We start from the raw sequence: 27,075 nt of genomic DNA on the forward strand, positions 1-27,075 counted from the left end.
TCAAGGAGCGGGACTCTAACCCGGAAGCTTATAAGAAATCCCGCTTTGCCCTCCGACGAACCATCAAAAAGGCTAAGCGTCAATACAAGACTAAGATCGAATCGTACTACACCAGCTCCGACACTCGTCGGATGTGGCAGCACTTGCAAACCATTACAGACTACAAAGGGAAGCACAGCCGAGAGCTTCCCAGTGACACGAGCCCACCAGACGAGCTAAACTACTTCTATGCTTGCTTCGAGGAAAATAACACTGAAACATGCATAAGAGCACCAGCTGTTCCAGAAGACTGTGTGATCACGCTCTCCATAGCCGATGTAAGTAAGACCTTTAAACAGGTCAACATTCACAAGGCCGCAGGGCCAGACGGATTACCAGGACGTGTACTGCAAGTATGCGCTGACCGACTGGCAAGTGTCTTCACTGATATTTTCAACCTCTCCGAGTCTGTAATACCAACATGTTTCAAGCAGACCACCATAGTGCCTGTGCTCAAGAACACTAAGGTAACCTGCCTAAATGACTACCGACCCGTAGCACTCACGTCTATAGCCATGAAGTGCTTTGAAAGGCTGGTCATGGCTCACATCAACACCATTATCCCAGAAACCCTAGACCCACTCCAATTTGTATACCGCCCCAACAGATCCACAGATGATGCAATCTCTATTGCACTCCACACTGCCCTTTCCCACCTGGACAAAAGGAACACCTATGTGAGAATGCTATTCATTGACTACAGCTCAGCATTCAACACCATAGTGCCCTCAAAGCTCATCAATAATCTAAGGACCGTGGGACTAAACACCTCCCACTGCAACTGGATCCTGGACTTCCTGACAGGCCACCCCCAGGTGGTAAGGGTAGGTAACAACACATCCGCCACACTGATCCTCAACACAGGGGCCCCTCAGGGGTGCATTCTCAGTCCTCTCCTGTACTCCCTGTTCACTCATGACTGCATGGCCAGGCACGACTCCAACACCATCATTAAGTTTGCAGATGACACAACAGTGGTAGGCCTGATCACCGACAACAACGAGACAGCCTATAGGGGCGGCAGGTAGCCTAGTGGTTAAAGCGTTGGGCCAGTAACCGAAAGGTTGCTAGATCGAATCCCCGAGCTGACAATGTTAAAAATATGTCATTCTGCCCCTGAACAAGGCAGTTAACCTACTGTTCCTAGGCCGTCATTGTAAATAATAATTTGTTCTTGCCCCCGCAAGTCTTATCTGACTTGCCTAGTTAAATAAAGGTTAGATAAAAGAAAAAATAGGGAGGAGTGTGGTGCCAGGACAACAACCTCTCCCTCAACGTGATCAAGACAATGGAGATGATTGTGGACTACAGGAAAAAGAGGACCGAGCACGCCCCCATTCTCATCGACAGGGCTGCAGTGGAGCAGGTTGAGAGCTTCAAGTTCCTTGGTGTCCACATCACCAACAAACTAACATGGTCCAAGCACACCAAGACAGTCGTGAAGAGGGCACGACAAAACCTATTCCCCCTCAGGAGACTGAAAAGATTTGGCATGGGTCCTCAGATCCTCAACATGTTCTACAGCTGCACCATCGAGAGCATCCTGACTGGTTGCATCACTGCCTGGTATGGCAACTGCTCGGCCTCTGACCGCAAGGCACTACAGAGGGTAGTGCGAATGGTCCAGTACATCACTGGGGCCAAGCTTCCTGCCATCCAGGACCTCTATACCAGGCGGTGTCAGAGGAAGGCCCTAAAAATTGTCAAAGACTCCAGCCACCCTAGTACGCAGTACACGTCCTGTTCTCTCTGCTACCACACGGCAAGGTTCAAGATGCTTCTAAACAGCTTCTACCCCCAAGCCATAAGACTCCTGAACACCTAATCAAATGGCTACCCAGACTATTTGCATTGCCCCCCTCTTTTACATCGCTGCTACTCTCTGTTGTTATCATCTATGCATAGTCACTTTAATAACTCTACCTACATGTACATGTACCTCAACTAACCAGTGCCCCCGCACATTGACTCTGTACCGGTACTCCCCTGTATATAGTCTCGCTATTGTTTTTTCACTGCTGGTCTTTAATTACTTGTTACTTTTATTTCTTATTCTTATCCATATTTTTTTTAACTGCATTGTTGGTTAGGGGCTCGTAAGTAAGCATTTCACTGTAAGGTCTACACCTGTTGTATTCGGCGCATGTGACTAATAAAACTTGGTTTGGAATTTACCCAATTTACAAAAGGACATTGATTTCCTTACCCAGTAAACAGTCTGTTGACAAGGTATGACAGCAACCAATGCTTTGTTTTTGTTGACCACTGTTTCAAATACTAACTGTTTTCAAATGTAAGCTATTATAATTTCGAATATTATATGAATCCTATGAATTAAAAGGGCCCATTTGGGTTCAATTAATTAGCTTAATTTCTCAGAGATCAAACTATATTTCAAGAAAATAATGTTGCAGGAATCTTATCTGTTTCTACCTACAGAAACAATTTGAGATAGTGGATGTCATGGCTTGATGAAATGACATGGAACGACCCATTATGAAGATATTATCAACAGTTACTATGTTCATTACAGGTGATTAACTAAGTCACTGTCATATTTTCCTCTAGAAACAGTGTTTTATTCATGGTTAAAGTAATGATTATTCATTATTATATAATCTAACATTGATCAAATACTAGTATTTATTGGAGCAAAAGTGATGGAAGCAAAATTAATAACATTCATATGTTTTTCTATCTGGCATACGTAGCTATGGTGGCGTTGCAATGTTAGAATATAATATAATTTCTGCTATAGCCGCAGGACTCAAACGCAATGAATGGTCTTCTAAGTTATAATGTGCTAACCAAAATGGTAAACAGCATGTATTCTCTAAACCTGGTTGCTATACTTTACCTGAATAGCAAAGTTTCCAATCAAAGGAGTCCACCACATCTTGGCGCAAAGCCTATAGTGTAGCCTACAAAACGAGTCTATATGAATATGATCCTTTTTCCGCAAATAGTTACAAGAAGCGTAACTTTAGAGTTAGGCGCCTATGCTCACTATAAGCAATCCATGTTAGTTTAATAATATTTCATAGATCATAGTAGAAGTCCTGTGCAAAGTGAAAGTCAATGCCTTGCCAAAAAGAGAGAGAAAGAATACGCCTTAGTAACGCTCTGTGTCTGTGTTCCTCTCTGATCTTGACTTCTACTCACACCTTCGCATTTTCAGGAAGAGAAAAATTTCAGCCGGCGTTCAGATCATTGGGAGAAAAAATAATATTCGTATTTTTTTCTGGGTAACGTTTGAGGGGCACGACTCCTCCTTGAATTATGTGATGTAGGCCTTTGATATTAACTTAGGGGATATGGGTGTCCTTTGTTTGTATACTTTACTGAATATTTTGGGAGACCATGTGATTAGACATCTCATATTATAAAACCAAGGTAGAGAACTTTCATTTTCCTCCCTATACAAGTGTACAGAGACATAATTAAATGAGCGAATTCAGCTGAATGCATAGGATACCTGGCTTCAAATATGTTTTCAGTTAATGTTGTTTGTAATTGAGGATTACTGACAATGACATCTTCATGTCACCCTCCCCCAGTCAACTCAGTTATTACAGTGTTTCTGTCGAAGGTTGGCATTTATTGTCACGAATCTTGCCCTGGAGGCAGCTCTGCAGAGTGGTCACTATAGCTGTCACAGCCACAAAATCATACAATTGGATTTTTAACCTAACCTTAACCACACCGATAACCCTAATGCAGTGTTATTCAAACTTTTTCAGCGAGGACACCATTTTTTCCACCAGAATTTCTGGGGATTACATTTTTTACAATAATTTCTCTTGACCCCACCCCAATTTTCACATCAACAAATAACCTTCAATTCATTAAATTTTCAACACTTATCAAAATGAAAAGAAACCAATAAATACATTTCCTCAACATTTTATTTTTCTAATTATCTTTCTCAAAAACGTGTGTATGTTGTGCCATACAATAATCTGCCCTCTTAATTTTTTTCTCCATTTAAAAAAAAGATATTGCAAAAAATATTAATTGGCGAACCCACATATCCAATTTGTACTTTGCAGCTGGCAGAATTCGTTCAGTTCTGCCTCCAGAGCAAGATTCATGACAATAAACGTCAACCTTCGTTTCTGTCTTGCCTTTACAGAACCAAAAGCTCTACTGTGATTACCATCTATTTTATAAGCTCGCGGTCCCAAGTTCATATGTGGACTCCATAATTATGTGTGTTGTTTGTATCTTGATATGGGTAGATAGAGAGTATATACACTGTGTACAAAACATTAAGAACACATTAAGAAGGTATCGAAAGTGTTCCACAGGGATGCTGGTCCATGTTGACTCCAATGCTTCCCACAGTTGTGTAAAGCTGGCTGGATATCCTTTGGGTGTTGGATCATTCTTGATACACATAGGAAACTTGAGCATGAAAACCCCAGCAGCATTGCAGTTCTTGACACACTCAAACCGGTGTGCCTGGTACCTACTACCATAACCTGTTCAAAGGCACATAAATATTTTGTTTTGCCCAGTCACCCTATGAGTGGCACACATACAAATCAATCAAATCAAATCAAATGTATTTATATAGCCCTTCTTACATCAGCTGATATCTCAAAGTGCTGTACAGAAACCCAGCCTAAAACCCCAAACAGCAAGCAATGCAGGTGTAGAAGCACGGTGGCTAGGAAAAACTCCCTAGAAAGGCCAAAAGCTAGGAAGAAACCTAGAGAGGAACCAGGCTATGAGGGGTGGCCAGTCCTCTTCTGGCTGTGCCGGGTGGAGATTATAACAGAACACGGCCAAGATGTTCAAATGTTCATAAATGACCAGCATGGTCAAATAATAATAATCACAGTAGTTGTCGAGGGTGCAGCAAGTCAGCACCTCAGGAGTAAATGTCAGTTGGCTTTTCATAGCCGATCATTAAGAGTATCTCTACCGCTCCTGCTGTCTCTAGAGAGTTGAAAACAGCAGGTCTGGGACAGGTAGCACGTCCGGTGAACAGGTCAGGGTTCCATAGCCGCAGGCAGAACAGTTGAAACTGGAGCAGATACACAATCCATGTCTCAAGGCTTAAACATCCTTCTTTAAATCCATCTCCTCCCCGTCATCTTCACCGATTGAAGTGACATCAATAAAGGATCATAGCTTTAACCTGGATTCACCTGGTCAGTCGGTCATGGAAAGAGCAGGTGTTCTTAATGTTTTGTATACTGTAAGCGATAGGCTTTCATATACACAATTCAATGCTCTATACAGTAAGACATAGTTTTCTAATGAATGACTAAACAAAACTGGCTGCAGACTTCAATGAAGTATAGTAGGATGTAATATTGGATAAAATGTTTTAGAAAGTAAATCCTCTTATGTATAGGTTTTGGCCAGTGATTCATCAGGACTACAGGTGTTTCCGGTACACTATCTCTGCCTCACACACCTGAACTTTGTCTTTGTTTTTACAGTAATCTTATAGTAAGTCCTCTTAACATAACTTTTTCAGCAGTGTCCCTCTGGCAGTTTCACCCTTCAGGGAAGAGGGAAGTTGAGGTGGTGTGAGCTTTTTCTTTACTTGAGAATGGCAAAAGCCCTGTGTTCTCCAATGAACCTAACACCATTTAGACTCTCTGAAAGGAAGTGACACCGCAATTAAATTCATTTCAAGCCTCTCACAGTTCCTGATTTCCCAGTTCAATAGTCAACTCCGGTTTCTGTACACACACACACACACACAGTCTTGCTCACTTACATATTAACTAGATTAAACTTTGAGTGTCACCGCCCCACCTCTATTTGGCAGGACTGTAGTACAGTTGTCATGCTCGTTCATAACTGGTATTGTGTGGTATTAAGCACTCAAATGAAGAGTGACAACCGTATTTAGCAATAGTATAGGGCCTTGTGTATTCGTGCAAAATTATCTCTATCAGGAGATCATGTCAAATTAAAAAGCATCCTCATCTTGTCTGCTCCTGGGCCTGTCCAAGGAAATCATTAGTGCTTAGGTGCCAGCTGCATCGAGATGTTTGGGTTATCCATGTTGTTCAGGTGCCAAAAAGATGCATAAGATTTAACGCTGTCACATTTTGCATACTAATCGGAGTTGGACAGACCGGAAGCCGTATGAGATTGGTGAGCTCTGAGTAACCACAACAACCACCGTTACCATGGTGTCCTCCACTATCTGCTAATGCAGTGGACCCCATCTAACATACACTAACACGATGAAAAGACGAGGAACGCGCATGGGAGGTAGAACCCTTGCTGCTTGCCTCTAAATACAAGGCAGACTCAAAACACAAAAGAATGACTACAGGCTGGTAAAATTGGGTTAGCTGGAAAGTCAATTTCTTTAAAATCGCCTGTCGTAAACATGGACCGATGCCATAATTACTAGAACTCAGTCTGACTTATTTATAACTGCTAATTGAATGTTTGAGTCCCAAATGGCACCCTATTCCCTACACAGTGCACTACTTTTGACCAGAGCCCTATGGGCCTAGTCAAATGTAGTGCACTATATTTGAAATAGGATGTCATTTGGGAGGCACCCAGGGATTTAAGCGGGGAGTCTGCCATCATGGTTTCGTCAGCGAGCACTTTCAAGCCTAAACCATCACACGCCCCTGCGCTAGTCCTTAGTCAAAGCCCACTCATTATTAAAGTGTTACAAAACAAATCCATTTTGAACTCTGGTGAACGTCCAAATAAAACCAACATTGAGTTCTAGATGTTACAGTATGACCTGTTGTCTAATCCACATCCAGTTTAATGCAATTGTCAAATGGGACCTCCAGGTCACATGTAAGGCTGACACCTCCAGACTGAGGCGTTTGGCTAGGGTGCTGGGTTTCAGCCTGACTTTGGTTACTTAGTTGACGACGAGAGGGTGTGAATGTACACCAGAAGACTAGTGGGTTATAGGGACTACAGATCAGCTCAGCTCAGCTCACGGCAGATGAGTAAACCACAAAATCTTCCCGACCTGTTGGTCTCATCACCGTCCCTTGTGACCACAATCATCATGTCAACACAACCGCATTAAAGTTGCTCCAAGATAAGGCCTGAAATCATCCTATCACTTTACAAGGAGGGTGTGTCCTTATGTACGTGGGTGTATCTGTCCTCTCAGACCCAGTCAGCTCCCTGTCAATGGTGGTGTCACGCAAAGGGTGTGTATGAATCAACTTCCCCCACTTCAAAGCCTCGAGTGTCATTCTCTTCCCTGCCAGGAAGCCAGCCACCCCTCCTCACTTCAGAGGCAAAAGTGCCAGTCCGTGCAAGTCGGCTTGGTTGTCAAACAGTAATGCTATAGCTACCGTACAGATTTTGAACAGGAAGAATCGAGGAGAAAAAGATACTGAGGAGACCTATGGTTCTTGGAATGCGGACGACACAGAAAGAAGTGTGGGGGTCCTTTAACTTTGGTTTATTCATTACAAAGACAACATGAAAAGCAGGCTTTGATACATTTTGTTACAGTTTAATAAAACATTTTAACACCTGATCCAAAGTGTGGGTTGATATCCCATTCTGCAAATGGGGGTAACAAGATGACATTTCATTAGAGCTGGGCGATATGGACAAATCACGATAAATTGACTGAATTATCACGATAATAACAAACTGAACAATAAATTGATAACATGAATGTGCACCAGTTACTTCTTTTGTATTACCCTTAAAAACTACTACTTTGAATGTTGTAGCTATCAATTATCCAGTTAGAAATAGCGTATATTAGCAGACTTACTGATTTTTTAAAACTACGCATTCCTCTAGTAAAGGCTACTTATCGTTATTATCAATATCAGTAAAATGTTGGAGATAAATATCGGTTCGGTCAGTATCAACCATTTTTGGTTTATCGTCCCAGCTCTAACCTTTATTGTACAAATTAATCTTTATGACATCACTATGGATGAATAAATGTTCGTTTTCTCTTTTATGATCACTGACAGTTCAAAGGACCAGATACTCTCCATCATTTTGCTTTTCAACAATCAAAAGTCTTTCCAATCAATACAAAATAAGTGAGACAAGAAAATAAGGATATTTAAGACATTGGGCCAATTGAGACAGCATGTGGGCGTCCAGGAGGGTGCAACCATACAACATATTCAGATCATTATTTTGCATGTACAACAGATAGGCTTGTCTATCATGTAGAATAGCAAATCTTGTCAGTTCTATTTCTACTTGCAATATTGTGAATGTCTCACCTCACTGAACAGCCTACACCCCTGGTCTGTGCCCAGTACGGAAAGTTCAGGCCAGGTCAGGCAGCCGGAATGTTGAGGGGCTAGAAATAGTGTGGAAAGAAGCAGCTCCTTTGGGAACAACGATATCGTACAAGTTGTCTGCCCAACATTAAGCAAGGGGATGTTAGGTTTACTAGCCTTAAACTGAAAATATCAATGCGTCACTGTCTGGAATGGCAACAGGTATGTACAAAATGGACATTGCACTAATTGTAAATCAAGCATAACAGTACTGTATGTTCTGTACGTGAAAAGAAGTCTTCCAGCCACAAAACAGCAGGTTTTCTCTAGCAGTGATAGAACAATATCCCCTTTGTTAGACTCAACAGATAGGACTTACTGTAAGAAATGAGCTAGCCAGTGTGTACAGTAAATAAGGTATAAAGATACATCTATAATGCATAGTTTTCCTGTCTGCTACATGGCAGGCTAATGTTTTCTGTCCAAGTCATAGAATGAAAAGAAATGACAGGAAATCACTTATTGTTTTTACAGAACAGGGACGTTTCTCTCCTATTTCACACAGAAATTTAGACCCTAGCTGCGGTGTACGATGGCGTCGATGCTCTCCTGGATCTCTGCCATCTTCTTCAACACCTGGTTCACCTTCGCCTCGTCAAACTCCAGACACACAAAGTCTGAGTCCTGGAAGGAAAACGAGAACGGAGAAGAGGGAAAGGAAGGAGGGAAAGAAGGCAAAGGGAAAATAGGGAGAGTATATTAAGACCAAGACAACAGGCAGTAGAGCCTACTTCATGGATGATGGGTTGAGGGATGTAGCTCAACTGACGTGACATCAGAAACATTGTGATAACAGGAACCTTTACCCACATCAAGTCCTATTTTAAGGTCCAAGCTCTCCGCCACATAAAGCGGGAGCAAAGGTCAGATTAGGAAACTCCTATAAAACATCCACTGTATGACATCATAGAGCTGTAAGAACTAGACTTTGTTATGCAGTGGTGCTAAAGATGGGACCTGAGCTCTAAGCCAGTTTGACATCCGTTGAGCCTTTTAAAAGCATATTTCAACACTGTGCTACAGGAAGAGGTGTGTTTGAAAATGGGGTCAGAAAGTTAACAGAAAAGAGGAGCCTAGAACCAGGATGTGGTCCATACACATTCAGTTAGGACCAAACACCTGTTCTTTCGCTTTCCAACGGACAACAAACTAAAAAGGACTAATGGAAATAAAAACAGTTAATTATTATTTATTTTTTTATAAAGGTTTATAAAGGATGCTTATTCAAGAAAGTAATTTTTTATGTGTTACCAAGAAACGAATACAGTGGACAACGATTTCAGAAGACTGTTGTAAGTGGTGCGTGCGGTAGATGACCTAGAGGTACAGCTAGTGTTAATTACTGACACAAATAAAAAGGCAACAGTTGGCCTAAATATAGCGACACTTTGCCTGTAGCACAGTCATTTGAATTTTCCCCATTTATAGCAGGGTCCCTAGAAACTCAATTTCATTCTCTCATGCCTCTGAGGCATTTCAAAAATAGCCTCCAATATCACTAGTGAGAATGTGACCTTTAACCAGCGTGCCATCAAAAGAGAGATGACGACGGGAACAGGGGATGAAGGACAAATGAGGGAAAAGGAAGAGAAGACCTCAAAAAAAAAAACAGCTGACTGTCCAAGGACATCCATACCCCTTGAAGAGCTACTTTTGAGTCTTAACATGTTTTGTGGCATCATGTTTAACTCATAATGGTCACAGATATGATTAGAATATGGAAGCTGATCCCAGAACAGTGAAGTAAAGCCAGGAGAGCAACTATAGCACCTGCCTTTAAAGGAAAAATCCACCCCAAAAACTACATTTTGGTATGTTTCACTAGCCCATGGTTGATATAGTCCCAAAATGGATTGTATGTCAGCAATCAAGTTTTCAAAATTATAACTTGCATCATAACGGCTGTATTTCAGTATTTTGAAAGTTAAACGTCTTGAAAAGTTGATTGCTGGCATACTTGAGTCTGAGTATATTTTCAAATGAGTCGCAGCGTACACAGACCATGTGCAGATCGTGTGATTGGCCAATCTACTCAATTTCTATGATATGTAGCGTCTTCATTACATGCCACTGAAAAATGAATGAATGTCCCTGGGTAGCCACAATAGGACACAAGACCTTCCATCTGTCCATGTCTTTGTTAGTCTGTTTGTTCCCGAGAGTGGACATCACTACACAAGGGCCCCATCACCTCTCAAAGAATGGTTGCCTGGTTACCGCTGCCTTATTTCTTTCCCCCGTCATTTGTTTGTTTGAAGCACAGGGTTTGAAGCGTGTCTGTTGCCCGGGACGATTCAGTGTTCATTTCGGTTGGCGAGAGAGAGGACCCTCTTGAAGCTGTCCGTCCACCTCGTATAACTCAGCTTAATGGAATGTCACGCACATTGTTCAACTGTCACTCAACTCAAAACAAACATTGTTGCTTAGTGAGTAGTACTTGATAGATCAAGTTAAGATACAGTTACTCTGTGTAATCTCCTTGCACAGACAAAGGACACAAAGCCCTGAACACCTATAATCATTTACTTTTATTAGGCTGCAAAACAGTTACTGTATAAGTGCTCCTCATTAGCCTTAATACAGACTCCCGAGTGGTGCAGCGGTCTAAGGCACTGCATCTCAGTGCAAGAGGCATCACTACAGTCCCTGGTTTGAATCCAGGCTGAATCACATCCGGCCATGATTGGGAGTCCCATGGGGTGGCGCACAATTGGCCCAGCATCGTCCGGGTTTGGTCTGGGTAGGCCGTCATTGTAAATAAGAATTTGTTCTTAACTGACTTGCCTAGTTAAATAAAAGGTTGAATAAAATAAATAAAAATATGGCCATTAATTGACTGTTTAGCCAACTTGTTTAGCCTACTAAATTGTCAACTAAGTACCATATGAGGCACACCTCAATCCTAATCTTCCTCTACTGACACTGAGGGGCAGTGTTTTTACAGCTAATGCCGGTTTGCCTGAGGCTGATGCCGTGCAGGTGTTCGTACACATGCATATACACACACTCATTCAAATAAACACATTCAAGAACACACACACATACATGGAATAGTGCCAGCCATGCACACAAACATATACAGTTGGCATTACTGTTATGATTTTAGTTGTCCTTGATGTCCTTTGTTTTTTAGTTGTTGTTTTTTTTGCATTGTTGTTTGCTGTTTTCTTCTGTCTTTTTCTTTTTCCTCTTTAGTTCATTTTCTTGGTTGTTGGTGCATTGGGGGTTCTTGGGGGTGGGGAATGAAATTAATTGGGGGGGGGGGGTCTCGAATGGTTCAGGGACAGCTGTTGGGGAACTGTGGGGGGGATCTTGGAGGGTTCGCATTCATGTTTTTTTTGGCCTGGTGTGAGATCGGTCAATGTGCCCTTGAGCAGGGCATTGACCCTGGATGTGTGTGTCACTCTGAATGGGAGTCTGGTGGATGACTGGTGTGGTGTAGTTGTTGAGCGGCTTCACTGCAAGTATATTGTATGTTTCGGGATATTCAATAAAAAAAATAAAACCTTACTCTACTTTCAGGTGAAAAAAGGTAGTAATTTCACCATAGTGACAGCAACTTAATTTATGAATAACTCCTTTCATACAACAGCACTGTAGAGACCTCAACTAAGTGGTGTCTTGTCTTCAAGGGCGTGCTGCTCTGCTAGCCTCATTCTCAGTACCAGGGGAGTGGCAGACTAGGAGATCTGAGGGAAATGGGAGCCCCAGCAGCAGGGGCGCCGTATGGGGAGGATGGGGGGGATAGTGGCGCCTGTGACTGAAAATTAGAACATAGGTTAATCTTTTTTTTTAACATATCATTAATATAATATTTTTTTTACAATGTACTAATAAAACGGTTTCTTTTTCTTTTCGGCAAAAAGTAAACATCCAGAGAGCCTCCGTATTGCACAACCCCCCCCCCCCCTATATTTACATCTAATGGTTCGGTCCTGCCCCCAAACCGAGTGAGGAGTGCCGGTGGAGCATCAGGTCTCAGTTTCCTAAAGAAAAATCAGGCTTCCAAAAACGAAAGGAAAGAAAGGGCGACAGTATGTCACCCAACTTTTCACAAAGGAAGGTGGGTGTAGTCCGTGAGTGGTGGGAATTAACCTGCTAGCTTAGTCCATAGCCTACCTTTTGCTCCCCTAACATTAGTTACTTAATATCTAAACAGAAAATTCCGAGTGTTTACATTTCGCTCCTCTTTCAGTCGACATTTAATCAATGCAGGCAAACTTTTAGCAAGCTATTCATACTAAATCAGTTGTCCCAGCCCCTGCCTGGTGCCAGGCTCAACAGATGCAGCATCAGGCTCAACAGGCCTGTCAAACCCATCCCCCCCAAACCAGCCCTACTCCCAACTGAAGAAGGAGGTGAGCAGCATTGTGTTGAATGACAATGTCAGTTGGCATAATTGCAGGTAATGCTAGGCATTGAGGCCAGGAATGTGATTCTCCAGTCAGGAAAAATCTCACTTGACACAGAGGCAGCCAAAATCAGAGCCTTAAAAAGGAAGAGATCCAGGCTCTAACATATATATTTATATATTTTATTTTATTTAACTAGGCAAGTCAGTTAAGAACAAATTCTTATTTGCAAGTCAGTTAAGAACACATTTTTATTTACAATGAGGGCAGAACGACAGATTTTTACCTTGTCAGCTCAGGGATTCGATCTAGCAACCTTTCGGTTACTGGCCCAACGCTCTAGGCTACCTGCCGTCCCTAAAGATGATGGGAGTTTCTCCTGTCTAAGGCAACAGTGATTGCTACGCAAATGGATGTTGCACCTCAATTTAGCAAGAAACACAGCCGCCAGAGGAAAAGGAAGAGATTCCATGATGAGACCTCTCAAGAAGAGACAGCTCAGGACAGTGCAGCAATGGTGTTTCAGAACACATAGTTTTTTTACTGCCATGGACATCATCATAAGTGACTTAGACACTGGGTTCCACACCACTGCAAACATTGTAGAATCATTTTCTGCTGTTCTGAAGGTTGGACAGATTAGTGAGGATAAAGTCCCTTCTGTGTGGCAACCACTGATCATGAAGTATTCTAGAGATCTTACACCTGAGTTTCAAAATGAAGTAAGACACCTGAACGCTGTATATGCTGCCACTTTCCCCCCTAACTTGTCCCGTCTTGGTCTCTTGAATGCAATTTGTAAGATGCAGCTGCAAAGCATTTTTGGAGAAGTGTGCATTGCTTTACGTATATTTTGCACACTGCCTGTGACTGTTGCAGGTGGCAAGAGAGCTTTCAGTAAGCTAAAACTGATTTTTATTTGAACTATTTGAGGTCCACTATGTCCCAGGACAGGCTTTGCAGTCTTGCCATGCTGTCCATTGAAAGTCTGTTAGCTAGAAAGCTGGACTTCAAAGACTTGATCAGTGACTTTGCTAGCAAGAAGGCTCAGCACTGGGCTCTTGGTGAGTAAGGCTGAGCAAGGGCCAGTGATAACTGTTAAATAGCATGGCTATGGATATTGGATCACTACACACATAATGCCCACAGACTGAGATCAAGATATCTCAAAGTAATGGCTGGATTGCCATAAAAATTTGTTGTGCACAATCAAGACCCCAAGTGGAAGAAACATATTGATTTGGTGACCATGACCTTTCCTCTAGCGCCACCATCAGGCCTTTTCATTTCCATTTTGTTTTCCATTTCCACTTTTACAGCTGCTTATTTTCTAGTTGGTATGTATACTTAGTTCAAAAATCTGCTGCTGATTTTATTATTTTGTTTGTTATATCATTCTATAGATAATGTTAATTTAATTGAAGAGGTTAATGTATATTTAAGTTATATTTATTTTAAGTCATTCATTAATGTTAAAATAATTTTCCATTCAATAACCTTACCATTAAAATTACATTTAGACTGTGAAAGATGGCCTTCAGCACATTTCTTATAGAGGGTATCAGTCTTGCATCAAATAGTGAATTCCACTGTATGCAGAATGTTGCATGCATGTCTGCACAGTGTTATATTTTCACAGCTCACTGTCAGTAAATATTGGACTACAAGAGAGTTGCAAGGCTGCAAAGGTAGAATTATTTAAATCTTTGAGTGGGTTGATTGGGTTCTGGAGGTGTGTGGTTACAGCAGGGTTGGTGTGGCCTGTGGTGGTGGGGCCCAATGTGATATCTTTTCATGGGGCCCAAAAGCCCTGCCCAGCAGTGCCATTGGCAATGAAGCAGGCCAGCCCCAACTGCCTCAGACACCGGAGCGACTGCTGACACCAGTTGCACCGGCAACCGATCACCTGTACACGTTCTCAATGGGCTTGACCCCACAGTGACCCACATCCACACTGTGCCACATGCCCATTCGGGCTGGACATGACAAAACACAGGTAACCAGGGGTGTATATTCATTAGTGCACAACGTAGCAAACGTTTTGCAACAAAAACAAGCATTTCTTATTGGAAAAATTCAGGTCCTGTTTAGGTCCTGTTTGGTAACTAGTGAAGATATTACTGATACTGTATGTTGAATGATAAGTGTTTATCCTGTTTGGTTAAGTAAACTACCGTTCAAAAGTTTGGGGTCACTTAGAAATGTTCTTGTTTATGAAAGAAACAACAAAAAAAGTCAATTAAAATAACATCAAATTGATCAGAAATACAGTGTAGACATTTATTGTTGTAAATGACTATTGTTGCTGGAAATGGCAGATTTTTAAAATGGAATATCTACATAGGCGTACAGAGGCCCATTATCAGCAACCATCACTCCTGTGTTCCAATGGCACGTTGTGTTAGCTAATCCAAGTTTATAATTTTAAAAAGGCTAATTGATCATTAGAAAACCCTTTTGCAATTATGTTAGCACAGCTGAAAATGGTTGTGCTGATTAAAGAAACAAAACTGTCCTTCTTTAGACTAGTTGAGTATCTGGAGCATCAGCATTTGTGGGTTCGATTACAGGCTCAAAATGGCTAGAAACAAGAACTTTCTTCTGAAACTTGTCAGTCTATTCTTGTTCTGAGAAATGAAGGCTAGTCCATGCGAGGCCCCGGTGCACAACTGAGCAAGAGGACAAATACATTAGAGTGTCTAGTTTGAAAAACAGACACATGACAAGTCCTCACCTGGCAGCTTCATTAAATAGTACCCGCAAAACACCAGTCTCAACGTCAACCGTGAAGAGGCGACTCCGGGATGCTGGCCTTCTAGGTAGAGTTCCTCTGTCCAGTGTCTGTTATTTTGCCCATCTTAATCTTTTCTTTTTATTGGCCAGTCAGATATGGCTTTTTCTTTGCAACTCCGCCTAGAAGGCCTCTTCACTGTTTTTTAATTTCACCTTTATTTAACCAGGTAGGCAGTTGAGAACAAGTTCTCATTTACAACTGCGACCTGGCCAAGATAAAGCAAAGCAGTGCGACAAAAACAGATTTACAAACAAACGTACAGTCAATAACACAATAGAAAAATCTATGACAGTGTGTGCAAATGTAGAATAGTAGGGGGGTAAGGAAATAAATAGAGGCAAAATAATTACAATTTAGCATTAACACTGGAGTGATAGATGTGCAGATGTGCAAGTAGAGATACTGGGGTGCAAAAAAGCAAGAGGATACATAACAATATGGGGATGAGGTAGTTGGGTGTGCTATTTACAGATTGGCTGTGTACAGGTACAGTGATCGGTAAGCTGCTCTGACAGCTGATGCTTGAAGTTAGTGAGGGAGATAAGACTCCAGCTCTAGTGATTTTTGCAATTCATTCCAGTCATTGGCAGCAGAGAACTGGAAGGAAAGGCGGCCAAAGAAGTGTTGGCTTTGGGGATGACCAGTGAAATATACCTGCTGGAGCGCATGCTACGGGTGGGTGTTGCTATGGTGACCAGTGAGCTGAGATAAGGCGGGGCTTTACATATCAAAGACTTATAGATGACCTGGAGCCAGTGGGTTTGGTGACGAATATGTAGTGAGGGCCAGCCAACGAGAGCATACAGATCGCAGTGGTGGGTAGTATATGGGGCTTTGGTGACAAAACGGATGGCACTGTGATAGACTACATCCAGTTTGCTGAGTAGAGTGTTGGGGGCTATTTTGTAAAATGACATCGCCGAAGTCAAGGATCAGTAGGATAGTCAGTTTTACGAGCGTATGTTAGGCAGCATGAGTGAAGGAGGCTTTGTTGCGAAATAGGAGGCCGATTCTAGATTCGATTTTGGATTGGAGATGCTTAATGTGAGTCTGGAAGGAGAGTTTACAGTCAAACCAGACACCTAGGTATTTGTAGTTGTCCACATATTCTAAGTCAGAACTGTCCAGAGTAGTGATGCTAGTCGGGCGGGCGGGTGCGGGAAACAAAGCGGTTGAAGAGCATGCATTTAGTTTTACTAGCATTTAAAAACAGTTGGAGGCCACAGAAGGAGTGTTGTAAGGCATTGAAGTGTGTTTGGAGGTTTGTTAACACAGTGTCCAAAGAAGGGCCAGATGTATACAGAATGGTGTCGTCTGCGTAGAGGTGGATCAGAGAATCACCAGCAGCAAGAGCGACATCATTGATATATACAGAGAAAAGAGTCGGCCCGAGAATTTCACCCTGTGGCACCCCCATAGAGACTGCCAGAGGTCTGGACAACAGGCCATTCGATTTGAGACACTGAACTCTGAGAAGTAGTTGGTCAATCAGGCGAGGCAGTCATTTGAGAAATCAAGGCTATTGAGTCTGCCGATAAGAATGCGTGATTGACAGAGTCGAAAGCCTTGGCCAGGTCGATGAAGACGGCTGCACAGTACGGTCTTTTATCAATGGCGGTTATGATATCGTTTAGGACCTTGATCGTGGCTGAGGTGTGCCCATGACCAGCTCGGAAACCAGATTGCATAGTGGAGAAGGTACGGTGGGATTCGAAATGGTTGGTGATCTGTTTGTTAACTTGGCTTTCAAATATTTTAGAAAGGCAGGGCAGGATGGATAAAGGTCTATAACAGTTTGGGTCTAGAGTGTCTCCCCCTTTGAAGAGGGGGATGACCACGACAGCTTTCCAATCTTTGGGGATCTCAGACGATACGAAAGAGAGGTTAAACAGGCTAGTAATAGAGGTTCTAACAATTTCGGTGGATAATTTTAGAAAGAGAGGGTCCAGATTGTCTAGCCCAGCTGATTTGTAGGGATCCAGATTTTGCAGCTCTTCCAGAATATCAGCTGTCTGGATTTGGGTGAAGGAGAAGCAGGGGGGGGCTTGGGCAAGTTGCTGCAGGGGGTTGTGAGCTGTTGGCCGGGGTAGGTTCTTATTGAAATGATCGATTATCATAGATTATCGGTGGTGACAGTGTTTCCTAGCCTCAGTGCAGTGGGCAGCTGGGAGGAGGTGCTCTTATTCTCCATGGACTTTACAGTGTCCCAAAACTTTTTGGAATTAGTGCTACAGGATGCAAATTTCTGTTTGAAAAAGCTAGCCTTAGCTGTCCTAACTGTATCTGTTCTTAGTTCTACTTAGTTCTGAGGTCAATATCCTTCCAGGATACCCGGGCCAGGTCGATTAGAAAGGCCTGCTCACTGAAGTGTTTTAGGGAGCGTGTGACAGTTATGAGGGGTGGTCATTTGACCGCGGACCCATTGTGCACGCAGTCAATGATCTCTGAGATCCTGGTTGAAGACAGCAGAGGTGCATTTAGAGGGCAAGTTGGTCAGGATGATGTCTAAGAGGGTGCCCATGGTTACAGATTTAGGGTTGTACCTGGTAGGTTCCTTAATAATTTGTGTGAGATTGAGGGCATCTAGCTTAGATCCCAGTTTAGGTCATGTAACAGTACGAACTCTGAAGATATGTGAATTGATTGCCCCCCCCATCTATGGTGTCCAGGGCACAGCTGGTGGCTGAAGGGGGTCTATAACACGTGGCAACGGTTTAGAGAATTTTTTTAAAGTAGAAGCTCGAATTGTTTGGGCACAGACCTGGATAGTATGACATAACTCTGCAAGCTAACTCCACCTCCTTTGGCTGTTCTATTTTTTTGGAAACTGTTATAGTTAGGGATGGAAATGTCAGGATCTTTGTTGGCCTTCCTAAGCCATGATTCAGACACGGCTATGACATCAGGGTTGGCGGAGTGTTCTAAAGCAGTGAATAAAACAAACTTAGGGAGGAGGCTTCTAATGTTAACATGCATGAAACAAAGGCTTTTACGGTCACAGAAGTCAACAAATGAGAGTGCCTGGGGAATGGGAGTGGTGCTGGGGGCTACAGGGCCTGGGTTAACCTCTACATCACCAGAGGAACAGAGGAGGAGTAGGATAAGGGTACGGCTAAAGGCTATAAGAACTGGTTGTGTAGTGCGTTCGGAACAGAGAGTAAAAGGAGCAGATTTCTGGGTGCGGCAGAATAGTTTCAAGGCATAATGTACAGGCAAGGGTATGGTAGGATGTGAGTACAGTGGAGGTAAACCTAGGCATTGAATGACGATGAGAGGTTTTGTCTCTAGAGGCACCAGTTAAGCCAGGTGAGGTCACTGCATGTGTGGGGGGCTGAACAAAAGGGCTATCTAAGGCATATTGGGCAGGGCTAGGGGCTCTACAGTGAAATAAGATAATCACTAACCAAAACAGCAATAGACAAGGCATATTGACATTAGGGAGTGGTATGTGTAGCCAAGTGATCATAGGGTCCAATGAGTAGTACTAGATGAGTCAGGGAGCCAATTCCGTAGTCGCTGCTACGCTATGCGAGCTGGAGACACGGGGCTAGCAGATGGGCTTCCGGCAAAGTCGCAATGGAAGAGTGTCGTGGAGAATCGTCTCAGAAATATAACACTCTTACAAGAACTTGTGGATTCAATAGAGACTTTAATACAAAGTAGCAAAGCCGAGCCCTTCCATGGAAAAATACTAAATTCTCATATCACAGAGTCCTGTCTTTATAGGATTCTGTCTTTGCATAACGTATAGAGTCCCCTCCCTCTATATAAAAATAGCTTCCCTTGACTTTTCTCTATGATTATCTTTTCATCTCAGAGCTTGCTTGTTCACGCCCACTAACGCTTATATCTGCTTTTGGTTAGGTTATATTGATGACAGAACCCTCTTCATGTCCTAAAATAATCTATGCATTGCATGCTTATGTTTTACGTGTTAGTCATCAGTTATCTTGCTTCCATCTTTCTTTCTGTATCCTGCTGACCATAGTGTCCAGCTGTCATAAATATACGTGTGGTCTTGGTTAATGTACTTTTTCAAAAATAGAGTATAGCCTGGGTGTCATATGGCCTGGGTGTCATCTTCTCTTAATGTGCATGTCCTTGCTACTTCAGCCTAGCAACTAAACCGATCTATATTCAATGCTGAGTTCTCCTTAATGGTTTTCTTCAACAAGAGCCTGTTGAAACCACCTCGGACGGTTACGTCGGCAGACCAGCCGTGATGGATCGGCGGGGCTCCGTGGCGGCAGTTAAGGGTCCAAGCTAATTGGCAAAAGCGGTATTGTAGCCCAAGTATTGGCTGGTGGACCTCTTTGGCTAGCCAGGAGATGGGCCTAGCTCAAGGCTAGCTCCAGGCTAACTGGCGCTTGCTTCGGGACAGAGACGTTAGCCAGGAATAGCCAGTCATTTACAACATGAACAATGTCTACACTGTATTTCTGATCAATTGGATGTTATTTCAATGGACAAAAATGTGCTCATCTTGCAAAAACAAGGACATTTCTAAGTAACCCCAAACTTTTGAACGATAGTGTATGGGCTGTTATGCTAGCCATGTGCGGAGGGAAAATGCATTGAGAATGAACTACGTTGCAGACCATCGATGCACTCAGTGTTTTTAAGTTCTCTTTGAGGGAGCATTAACAGTATGCATGTGTTTATGTCTTGCCTACACACTGTTAACAGCACAAACTGAATGATATGCTTTATAGGCCTACACAGCATACCTGGCACAATTAACCGAGACAATGGTTTGCTAAACACTGACAGGCAACTGTAAAATCTGTAATACAAAAGGACTCATAGAAGACACTGAATACAAACTGTCATTTTAGACACACTACAGGTCAACCGGCAGACAACTGTAGTCCTATCCAATCTATCTTCCATCCCCATTGTGTGCATAACCAATAACCACCAACCACTCCTTAGGTCTGAATACAGTAGTTTCACAAGTTGGGCTGCGTCTCAAGGTCATGGCAATCTATTCTCTCTATAGTGCACTATTTTTGAGGGCCATAGGCTCTGATCAAAAGTAGTGCACTATTTAGGGAATATAGGGCCATTTGGGATGCACACAGAGTTAGAATGCTGACTCACTGTTGCTACACCCATTCCTCTCTTCAGTATTGGAGACACCTATGAGTCTACCGGATCCGTCATCATATATTAGAGAACTCATTTAATACACTCAAAGGGCCACGCTCAGGATCGTGCGGCACGCTAATGCATTTATTTACTGGAAAAACAATAATATGAGATAATAAGAGTGCTAGCCAAAACAGAGCCGGGGCCTATCGTGAGATATGATACCCCAACCTGGTCTCAGAGCATTTCTTATTATTCTGTATGTAAATCTGAGACACTCCATTTTGTATGATATGTTACGTATTCATTCGTGGGTGTCCATTACCCATTTTGTATGATATGTTACAAATTACAATTCGTATTATGTTACAAATTTGCTAAACATATGACATGTTCTAGAAAGGTGGCTAACATTAGCTAGCTGGCTCACGTTAGCTAGGCTAGGGGTTAGGGTTAAGTTTAGGAGTTGGGTTAAAGGGTAGGGTAAGGGTTAATGTTAGGTTTAGGGGAAGGGTTAGCTAACATGCTAAGTAGTTGCAAAGTATCGAGTAGTTGAAAAGTTGCTAATTAGCTAAAATTGTCCATGATGAGATTCGAACTCACAACCTTTGACTTGCTAGACGTTCACCTTCTACGCCCATCCTACTTTCGTTTTTGCCTTCAGGAACCTTCGGTCTTATGTATCCATACTAATTTGAGTGGGACGGATTTACATTTACTATGTTACGTCTAGTCTATGAGACCAGGCTGGATACCCTGGGAATACAAGTGTGCTCCCCTTACTGTTATTGAGAGACAACAAAACGGAAGAATGATGGGAAAGAAAACAAGCGGCAATGTTTTTATTTAAGATTTTACTGTGCAGTCCTCTGAGAAATCACCTGTGTGGAGAGAATAATTGGTCATGCCTTCTATGTTCGCCAATGATTGACATGTAGGTAAACACATTGACATGTAGGAACAGTTATAAGCCAGCATCCTGAGAAAATAGGACAGGGAGACGGTGTAATAAGCAATCATCCTCCTCTACTTTCCATGTCTTGACTCTCCACCCTCCAATTAAAAGACACCTAATGTTACATGCCAGCTCTCATCTATAGTCAGGAATTGGTATGCCTCATACCTATCATATTTCTTCACTTGGCACACACCTTCCCTTTTGACAAAAACAATTTGGTCATAGGGATTCAGTCAACATTCTTTCTGCCTGACGGCTGATATTGTTAGTGCATTATGTCTTTGACTTCACAAGGTAATGGAGGTTGGGTTCGGTCGCTGCTGGTAAAAGCTTGTCTTGTAAATCAAACATCAACTGGGAGCTCCTCTCTCGATTCCACGGATCACTGGTGCAAAACACAGTCTGTCAAATGTAATGCACTTACAGTAGGAGAACTAAGGCTTAGGCTGTCATCAGGATGAAAAGTCAAGACCAACACCTGGATGGGCTTAGTTAATGGTGTTCAGTAGGACAAAACGTTTTACAACTGGAGAAACAAATGTGTGTTCTTATTGGACAAGATCCTGTAGCACCTCCATTTTGAAATGTTTCATAACGTTTCGTACCTACAGAACAGGAACATGTGCTATATGAAATGTAAAGATGTGGAAACTACACCCTCATACAGCACAAAGAGACGGTTTAGTACTGGAGCTCTGAGAATTCAATAGAATGTACAGCATGTACTGTGGTCATCCTCAAAGGGGAGAGCACAGCCATCAGTGGTGCTATTTACTTAGCTTCCCTCAGCTAAGTAAATAGATCCATTGAACAACTACTTTAGGGGATTTCCCCCAAAACCAACAGAATTACTTTACTATTTCACAGCACCTGATAAACTGTCAGTTGCAGAGAATAGTATGTGTAGGTAGGATATAGGCTTTTTTTTTTACCACAATCACTGGGCAAATGATAAAGGGAAAGGCGGATACCTAGTCAGTTGTACAACTGAATGCGTCTTCCGCATTTAACCCAACCCCTCTGAATCAGAGATGTCCGGAGGGCTGCCTATCGACATCCACGTCTTCGGCGCCCGGGGAACAGTGGGTTGACTGCTTTGCTCAAGGGCAGAATGACAGATTTGTACCCTGTCAGCTCAGGGATTCGACCCAGCAATCTTTTGGTTACTGACCCAATTACAAAGTGTTACAGAACCAAATTGGCCTCCTTATCAGAAAACCTATACTGCATAATTCAGACTCGTGCTACTGTTTGTTTTATAGATGAGGGGCGACTAACCTGTAGAAAAATTGCATGTGACCTTGTTAATCTTACTCTACACAGACTACCAATGGTCTGTCGGCCTCTAGTTTTGCATGCTGTAAATGTTACAACTGTGCTATTAGGTTACAAAGTGAAATTATTGATTTATCACGTTATTGTAAGAAGTACACGCACTGGAATTATTGGTTAAAGTTCTCGCGAATGAAAAAGAGTCTCCCACTGCCAAATCAAAATGTCAACAGACCACTTCTGTTCACCCTAGTAAAAATTGTTTTCATCGGCTTTGAATCTGCTTTAGTATCCATGAAAAGGCTCAATGGTTGTGGTTACAGCAAGGAAGTGATTGGGTCAGATTGGAACATGTTTTTGATCCCAGATAAAAGCTGAAGCTCCATTGGGAACGGAGCAGACTCCACCCAGCCCATTATTAGGCTATTCCAAGTTTATTTAAATAAGTGGGAGCGGATGCTATGCTCCATTTTAGCTCAAGTCTACAGGGAGCTACCGATTCAGAGTAAATAGGCCTGTGTGTTGAATGAAAGTGGGCCACTCCGGTCCATTAGAAGATGAGACATGCAAAAGAAACAGGAAGCCATTTGAAATGTTGTCTTGATTGTATTCTGTATGGTTCATATACATTTTGCTGTTAAATTAGGTCATTTCTGTGCAATATTTCTGGGGGATCCCTTTTGGCTCTAGAGCACCCTCAGAAGCAAAAGTTCTGTATAGCCATTTCAAGCAGTTGACTCTGGAGCAGGGGTGGGCAATTCCAGTCCCTGAGGGCCTGATTAGTGACACAGTTTTGCCCCAGCTAACACACCTGACTCCAATAATCACCTAATCATGATCTTCAGTTTAGAACGCAATGTGTTTGCTAGGGATGGAGAAAAAGTGACAGCAATCAGGCCCTCGAGGACTGGAGTTGCCCACCCCGCTCTAGAGAATCAAGGCTATAGACGCATTAGCATTAGCGGGACAAACTAGCCCACCAATCAACCAACCATAGAATGGATGTAGCTCAGTCATGTAGATAAGATGTCGTCCTATAGCTGGAATAGACTGTTTGGTGCTTTGGCCGTTGGTGATTAAGATGAGGAAAGGGGCGGGGCAAGCTGATCCCAGACCTGTAACCTCTGTGGTGGTTGCTTTAGCTGGGGTCTGTCAGTTGACTTGGAGTCTGTCCCAAATGGCACCCTATTCCCTTTGGTCAAAAGTAATGCCCTATAGGGAAAAGGATGCCATTTGGGCCGCACACCTCAAAATACTTTCCCCCTCTCAGATACGGAATATCCACGTGGACATCTGGGCCGCGGCGTCCATAGCGACTTTACAAACCAAACAAGGGAAAATATTTTTCCATCTGATCTATGACCAAACCAAAGCCAATCAACATTTAGCATCATTCTATATATAGCTTATAGATACATAGGTTATAGATGGGATAAAGAAATAGGCCTAAGTCATTTAAACCCTTCAAGTCATAGAGATTAAATTAAATGAAAGCCCACAGCATCCTAACCTAAAGCATTTAGAATGATCTTGATATGGGAGTATGAGCCTATTGGCCAGTTACATTTACTGGCTAGAAAAGGACGTTTATTGGTAGGGATGATGCAGATTATCATACTTGTTTATAATGCACTGTGTTGTAATCAATCATGGATATAATCATAATAATCAACTAAATATAGCTAGTGTGGTGGTTGGAAAACAAATCTGTAGTAGGAGCAAAAAAAGCTCTAAAAACCTAATGTACTTTTCTTTTACGAATTGATACGATAATCATATTCCCTGGGACTGATGTGCCTACACTGCAATGTAGTCTCACTTACTATAGTACTAGGCCCCTTCGTTTTCACATTCTAACAGTGTTTACCTTACATTGGGGCAATTCCACAGTAACAGAGTGATGCTGAGACTCATTTTTCACACACAAACCGTCATTCTTTATGGTTTGTTTAACTTTGCAATCATTGGTTTTTGTTTGACATACATTTTAAAGTGAAAAATCAGATTCTCAGCATCACTGTTACCAGGGAATTGCCCAATGTCTTCTGGCAGGTGACGTCACCCCTACACAACGCTCGTCTGTCAACCGAACAGCAGGCAATATTGTTGCATTGTCCATCTGGCGTAAGACAATGCTTTTGGCACCTATAAGTGTGAAACTTTTTGTTTCCTGGAACTCTCCCTGCTACTAATACCAAGACGAGAAGATACTAGTGTCATCAGCTAATTCCAGACTAAAAGGATTGAAGCTAGAGCTCTCCACAACAATGTTGGCCAATAACATGATAGAGGCAGGGGAAAAACTTTTTAAAAAGGCACACACAGGGCCAGGCTTTTGGGATGACCAAAATGAACACCACTTTTGCAAAAAAAAATTATAGCATGCCATTAAAAAGTCATACCAGCATTCTTAGATGTATTGAGAGATATGGGGTTACAGTGATACTATCGAAATTCCAGTATAGTCCCAACCCTCAACTATAGATGCATCCCAAATGGCACTCCATTTCCTATATAGTGCACTACTTTCGACCAGGGCTCATAGGGCCAAAAGTAGTGTGCTAAATAGGGAATAGGGTGTCATTTGGGACACACAAATATGTTAGGTTGAGGACTAACAGGTGAGAGGCAGACTAGTACTGTATATGTAGCGCTGGTATATCAGACACAACAATTTGGAACTATGACCATGTAATAAATATACTGCTAAAGCAGGAAAGAGGAAGGTGAGTACAAAGTCACTGATGTGTTCTGAATGACATGTGCTCTTCAGCTTCCTCAGTTTGCATATTCCTACATTATATTGACATTACATTTCTTAGAGGTTCAACTATGCATGACCCGGTGGCCCGGGCGGGTGGCAATTTCACTTTAAGACTAATTAGATGGTTTAAAATCAAAATGTGCAAACTCCGCCCACCTGGGGCACATTATGGAACAAGTCCAGATGAGAAAGCCTGTTGATTTCCATAATGTACTATGTCTGAAAGCACAACTGGGGAATCAAAACACAACATTGGTCTAATTGTAGGCAGCCATGTAATGTGCTTGGACAGTCAGTGTGACTGGTATTTTAAAGAGTGGGCTTCTTGCGCCCCGCTCCCTCCCTCTTCCCACTCCCCTTTCCCCTCTCACCTCTCCAGTCCTGCCCAGTTCCAGCTCCACCAGGGCCACGGGAATGTTAGCGGCCCCCCCTCTGCTGGCTGAGGTCTGGAGGTCCACCCTCCAGGTGAGGCCCTTCAGGCCGGGCTCCCAGCGGCTCTGGCCCAGCAGGCTCTCCCTCACCCGGGCCCGGTGGCTCTTCCAGAACCGGGAGAGGGCGGCCGCCTGCTCAGCGCTCACACCCCCCGTGCCCTGCTTCCTGGTCTGGGCAGTCAGGAAGGCTTCCAGCTGGGCCTGATCCATGTTAGCAGTGGCGATAGACTGAGAGGGGGAGAAGAAAATAAGCAAAGATTTGTTAGTCTAACAAAGAGGTTGACGTTTTTCTAGTTGTATTATCTTGGCCTGGACAAGATAGAAATGTAGACAACGTCATCTCCACATCAAGGACATTGGAAGGGAAACTTGACATGTGTTTACACAGGTGTTCTAGTGCTGCCATCTAGTGACAGGTAAATCTCAGCCTGTAGGGCAGGCAAACTGATCTATCATTGAAAACCACTGTTGTCAACATGAATGAATCCACACACCCTATCCTAGCAACTTATTTACAAGGCCATTTGTACAGTATAGTACAAAATGAATTAACTGATTGAGCTGAAAGCTTTGTTTTGGTAAGATTGTACAGACAGCTAAAGAAAGACAATAGAGAAACTGGTTTCAAGCATATGGGCTGCAGGACGAGGTTGAGCATTTGAAACATGTATCTATTTGCTACCTATAGCCTATCCCGATAATAATGTCGCTTGTCAATCAACACGAGAGGAATCAGGTGAGAATGGTCTCAAAATGCAGAAGTTGACCGTACCTTTAAAAGACCTTTCATCTTTTCATGCATCGCGCGAAACTCCTCCTCCGTTAAGTCTGGATAAAGTTCATTTTTCAAAAGTTCCTCTGTTATTTCAGCATTATTATAATACACTATTTGTGCTATTCCATTCAGTAAACCGTTCAAAGATTTCGACGTTTCAACATCCGCCATGTTGCAGCCCCACAGGTCACGTGACTCCTGTTGTGTGTATGCCCGCTCATTAGTTGTTTTTCCTCACCATACTCACGCACATCAATCGCTGATTGGCCTACATATCCAAGAAAACCCATACACACACACACACCAATCATCGTTGAAGGCTACTTGAGGTTGAT

General features: G+C 42.7%; 1 protein-coding gene across 1 annotated transcript; it reads right to left on the reverse strand.

Annotated features, from left to right (window-relative positions):
• Window positions 1-7,437: 7,437 nt before the first annotated feature.
• Window positions 7,438-26,933, reverse strand: commd1 (copper metabolism (Murr1) domain containing 1). The gene is made up of 3 exons (XM_038972138.1): window positions 26,738-26,933; window positions 25,906-26,193; window positions 7,438-8,930 (listed from the first exon to the last, which is right to left on the reverse strand). The coding sequence occupies exons 1-3, from the start codon at window positions 26,909-26,911 to the stop codon at window positions 8,823-8,825; spliced, it is 570 nt and encodes a 189-aa protein (XP_038828066.1). The 5' UTR covers window positions 26,912-26,933; the 3' UTR covers window positions 7,438-8,822.
• Between the last annotated feature and the right edge of the window lie 142 nt (window positions 26,934-27,075).

The sequence above is a fragment of the Salvelinus namaycush genome, chromosome 2 (genome assembly GCF_016432855.1).
Source record: "Salvelinus namaycush isolate Seneca chromosome 2, SaNama_1.0, whole genome shotgun sequence".
NCBI lineage: Eukaryota > Metazoa > Chordata > Actinopteri > Salmoniformes > Salmonidae > Salvelinus > Salvelinus namaycush.